The sequence below is a fragment of the Neophocaena asiaeorientalis genome, unplaced genomic scaffold (assembly GCF_003031525.2).
Source record: "Neophocaena asiaeorientalis asiaeorientalis breed wild unplaced genomic scaffold, Neophocaena_asiaeorientalis_V1.1 scaffold543, whole genome shotgun sequence".
In the NCBI taxonomy this organism is placed as follows: Eukaryota; Metazoa; Chordata; class Mammalia; order Artiodactyla; family Phocoenidae; genus Neophocaena; species Neophocaena asiaeorientalis.
Genome location: NW_020173671.1, coordinates 31,423 through 36,448, shown reverse-complemented (window position 1 = coordinate 36,448; position 5,026 = coordinate 31,423). Strand labels below are relative to the sequence as shown.

Genomic DNA, 5,026 nt, shown 5'->3' with positions numbered 1-5,026 from the left:
GTACCAGGCCCGGCCAGAACGACGCTGGCGATAGAGAGCAGAGGCGTACAGGACATAGTAATTCTCAAAGACGCACTCCTTAAAGCGACACTCAGCTGTGAAATGTGGCTGAGGAGACAAAGACCCAGAAAGGCACACACAGACAGAAAGACAAAAAGACACATCACTGAACAGAAGGGAGCCCTGGGAAGAACAAGGTAGGATATAATCCATATGTTTGAGACTGGCAGAGCCAACTTCTGAGTCCATGCAGGAAATGGGAGAAAGGGAGGATGAGGAAGAGTCTGGTGGCCCCCCGAGGGCCAGGAACTAGACTTCTGGGGACCTGGGATAAGAAGATAACTTCTCTCTGCTCTACACCCAACCTCTCACCATCCAGGGCACCTGGAGGGAGTTTCTGCTTGGAGGAGTTCCTGAATCCTTCCCCAGCATCCTGAATGACTCTGGGGAAGTGAGTAATAATGAGGTCTAGAGGAGGTTGGAGAAGACACAGGGGTCCTAAAAGGTTGAAAGAGTTGGACATTCAAAGAGCCTGGGGGTATTTAGGAGGCTATTCGAGGAGAAGGGATTGGAGGGACGCTAGAGGAGGTGCTTGGGAGCGGGCAGTGAGGACAGGCAAGAGCTGGAGGGAGAGGAAGCCCTGAGCTGCAAAATATCTGTAGTTGGGAAGGCTGTAGCTAGGGGAGTCCCCTGACTCCAGGCCACTCTGCCCCCTTGTCTCACCGAGCTGTAGAGCAGCCCCTCAGCGTTCATGGCCACGTAGTGACCCAGCTTGGCACTCTGGATGGTGACTACACGGAGCCCCACAGGGATCAGGTTGAAGTGGGCTGGGGGTGGAGAGAAGGGGTATCAGTACCCCAAGTCTCCAATCCCCATCCAAGCCCCTCCTCAATTCTGGTCCCAGTTCTACTTCTTCCTTTGTGGGGTCAAAGAGCCAGACTGAAAACAACAGAACCTGAAGCCACAATAGGACTGTCATCTCCTATGCCTGCGCTCCCCCTTCCCACCCAGCAGCTGGCTTCCCCTCTCACTGAAAGAGCTGGTGTCCTCTGGGGTGCCCTGGATGCTCCCATCGGGATTCGCCTGGAGGTAGAAACCCTGGCGGCAGAACAGTTTGGTGACGATGCCTTTGAGCTGAGGCTCTGGAGAGAGAGACATTCATCTTGGAACATGACATCTCTGTCCCCAGAAACATTGCTACACTTGGCGGGATCAGAGGAGAGAAAGAAAGGAGGATGGAGGGAAGGAAGAGGGTCCCAGGGCCCCAGCTCCCTGACCCTCTAAGCAAGCTCTCTCCCACCTCTCTGTGACTCCAGAGGAAGCTTGGGTGTGGGTCCCTTCTGCTTCCTCTAACCAGCTTTCAGTTTAATTGATTGAAATGTATTTAAAGGCTTAATTCCTACTCTACAGCTCAACCAGAATGGGGGGAGGGGAGAAGAAGGAAGAGGAAGGGGAGAGATACATGGAAACGCAGAGGACAAAGGGAGACAGGCAGAGCTGCTGAAGGGGCAGTGTGTTTGCGAATGTGGGGGGCATTAAGGTGACCCCAGGGTAGGGGCGCCCCCTCAGGAGTGGGGGTGGGACTGGGCCTGACGCTGACTCAGCACCTGCTGCTGCGGCTGCCGCTCGCTTCGCGCGGGCCTCGCCTTGGCCCACCGCCGGCCTGTCTGACACCCATCTGTCTGTCTGTCTGTCTGTCTGTCTGCTGGCTCGCGGGGGCCCAGCCCTCCCTGAGGCTCAGCCTCTCCCCTTCAGCCAGGTAACCCTTTCACAACTCTCTTTGCCTGGCGCTTGCGGCCGAGTTCCCGGTACCCCCTCGTAGATGGTACGACCACCAGTCTCCGTGCGGCTATCCAGCCGTGTAGTGTGTCTGAGTTCCTCGCGGCAGAGGGTCTCCTGAGCCCGTGGGGCCCGATTTCTGAGCCGCGTAGGCGGTCATTGGGGAGTGCCCAGCTCCCTTCTTGAAGTGCAGGTCACGGGAGGAGGGCGCACAGAGGGGCGGACTGGCGAGGTAGCTGCAAGGACACCCGGGGGAGAGCTGGGGAGATTGGTACCGAGCCAGGCAAGCTCGGCGAGGAGGAACGGATCCAAGGCTCGGAGGAGCGGGAGAACCGGGGCGGGGGCGGGGCTGCCGGAGCCGCAGAAACCCTCGGGGTGACCCAGGCGTCCAGAACCCCCAGGCCCCTCCACTCGGCATTGAAAGAATCGCGAGAGACGGCACGTAGGCAGAGGATGGTGGGGGTGGGGACTCCTGTGTTGGGAGGGGGGCCGAGTTCCCCTTCTCTGATCTCCAGTGTCCCTGTCCCCCACTAACACTATCCCAAAGCCAAGACCCTCAAATTTTCCAGGATGTGGTTCCAATATCCCCAGGCACCTTTCCACCCTATTTCCGGGCCCTGCACTCCTGCCAAAGCCACTCTTGTAATTTTAAGGGTGTGGGTCCTTAGCTTTGGGGATATTAGCTCACCCCACCCCTGATGGGGTGTTGCCAGTGTCTAGGAAGAACCCAACCTTGGTGTCTTTTCCTTTGCCACCCTCTAAGTGAAGAATCCTCCACTTTTTTTCACTGAAATCCCCAAAAAACTATGCCTTGAAATATCCAGACTGTCGCCAATCAGCAAGAAGAGGTTCCCAGACCCTGTCTCTGGACGATACCGCTTTTTACCAAGTCACCCCCATTTCTAGTGGCACAGCATTCCAGCTGCTGAGCCCCTTTCCTCACCTTGTTACCATCCACTCCTTTTGAAGTCATCTCCAAATCCGCCCTTCCTAGTGGTTACACCAGGTGGTTGTCTGGAGGGCCCTCTGTCACCTCGGAATAAGGAGCATAGGTTTTTGGCTTTTTTGTTTTTTTCTGGCAGCCCCTAATTTCCTCGGGGACAGCTGGTGCTGTTTAGATCCCACGCCCTCCAATCCAACCAGCCCCCCGAGAGAGGAGTGCACCCACGTTGTCACGGGTCCCCAAATGTGAACAGACCCGCTATAAGTCAGAGCGCATCAGAGCTTTCTGCGACAGGGCTTCCTTGTCCTCCCTGGGACTGCCTATAGCGCCCCCTCTTCCTTCCCTGACACCCCTCAACCTGTCCTCTCTTGTCGATCCGGGGACGGCGGGCGCTGGCTCCGGTTCCAGGCTCCTCCCTCCCTGTACCCCGCAAGCGGAGCTTCCCCCCACGCCCGGCTAGGCGTCCCGGACCCCAGGAAGGATTGAGGGTGTCTCCGCAGAGCGCCCTGGTCTGGCGAAGTGAGCACTGGGCCTGGCGGCTGGGCCAAGCGGAGCGGCGGCAGCGGCGGCAGCGGTAGCGGCTGTGGGAAGCTGAGGCGGCGGCGGCGGCGGCGGCTACAGCGGCTTCCCCCTCCCACGAGAGCCGGTCCGGGGGCGGGGCAGGGGGCGGAGACGCCGGGAAAGAGGGGGAGGTGAAGCTGGGCGGGCGGAACCCCGGTGTTCCTTGGAGGCAGGGAGTGGCGACGGTCTTAGAGACAGGCGGACCCGAGGCAAGGCCGCATGTCTCGCATGTCTCCGGGTTCAGAGGAGGAGGGACAAGGAGGCGACTTCACTGAATGGAACTCTGGATGGGGGGGAGAGGTTGGGCTTAGATAGATGGAATGGCGGATGCCCCGAGAATGGAGAAAGGGACCCTACTGCCCGGGATGGAGGAAAGAACTGGATGAGGAAGGTGGGGGGAATAACTGAAGAGATAGCGGTGGTGGTGAGGTCTAGCCTGGGGTGAAATCCGGCCTCCTTAATGTCTCTGCTTTTGTGTGAGACAAATTGGTTAGAGCCGGTCCGGGGGCGGGGCAGGGGGCGGAGACGCCGGGAAAGAGGGGGAGGTGAAGCTGGGCGGGCGGAACCCCGGGGTTCCTTGGAGGCAGGGAGTGGCGACGGTCTTAGAGACAGGCGGAGCCGAGGCAAGGCCGCATGTCTCGGGGTTCAGAGAAGGAGGGACAAGGAGGCGACTCCACTGAATGGAACTCTGGATGGGGGGAGAGGTTGGGCTTAGATAGATGGAATGGCGGATGCCCCGAGAATGGAGAAAGGGACCCTACTGCCCGGGATGGAGGAAAGAACTGGATGAGGAAGGTGGGGGGAATAACTGAAGAGATAGCGGTGGTGGTGAGGTCTAGCCTGGGGTGAAATCCGGCCTCCTTAATGTCTCTGCTTTTGTGTGAGACAAATTGGTCAGTCCCTGGTCTCCATACCTTTCTCCTTTACACGTTCTTTCAGCAAATATATTACCCCCACCCCTATTGACTCCTAAGAGAAAAGACCATAAGAACAGGCGGGAGATGGATGCCAGAAGCTGCACCGGAGTGGGAGGGGTGCTGGCCACAGATTTGGAAAGTGGAGAGGCCAGAATGGAACGACCTGTGCCAGGGATGGGGCGGGAGGAGGGTGGGAGGAAGCGGAGGAACCGGCGAGGAGGCCTTCTAGAACGGGCTCTTCAGGCCCAAAGGGCTCAGCCTGTCTCCCAGGTGAGGGGAGAGCAGTCCCCTCCACATCCCGCTGGCCAACAGAAGCACATTCCAGGTTAGTAGGAACAGACTCTTTAATGGGCCCCGCCTCCCACGCCCGCTAAGCCGCCCCCCCTTGCGTGCAGCCTTGGCCTCTTCCACAGCGGCGCGCAGGGCGCGGGCAGGGTCCCTGCGAAGCAGGGCCAACGCCCCGAGCAGCGAAGCGGCGCCGTCCCCCGCACGGAGCTTTTGGCCACTCAGAAAATAGTGGGGCAGCGTCCCGGCCTCGAGCACCCGGCCCAGCTCATCCAGCAGCCCGAGGCAGCAGGCGCCCGCATTCTCGGCTCGCGCCAGAGAGGGCGCGGGCAGCCGCTCACACGCCCAGTAGAGCAACGTCCGCAGGAGGTAGGGCGCCGCGACCCTAGTCCTGGCCACCAGAGGGCGCAGCAGCGCCTGAGCCGCCGCGTGCGCTTGCAGCAGGGGAACGGATATGCGCGTCTTGAGCGCCAGCTCTTGGCGGGCGAAGCAGAACTGCCAGCCGGAGGCGTCCGGCCGCTCTGTGCCGCCGCCGCCGCCG

General features: G+C 59.9%; 1 protein-coding gene across 1 annotated transcript in view; it reads right to left on the bottom strand.

The window, feature by feature from the left end:
* LOC112401879 (fibroblast growth factor 11-like) overlaps nt 1-1,158 on the bottom strand; it is a 1,461-nt gene extending 303 nt beyond the window's left edge. Inside the window, exons 1-3 of the mRNA XM_024748406.1 lie at nt 1,032-1,158; nt 724-827; nt 5-108 (exon numbers count right to left, since the gene is read on the bottom strand). Of these exons, the coding sequence (XP_024604174.1) occupies nt 5-108; nt 724-827; nt 1,032-1,158 (335 nt within the window). The remainder of the gene's footprint in view (nt 1-4; nt 109-723; nt 828-1,031) is intronic.
* Nucleotides 1,159-5,026: the final 3,868 nt, after the last annotated feature.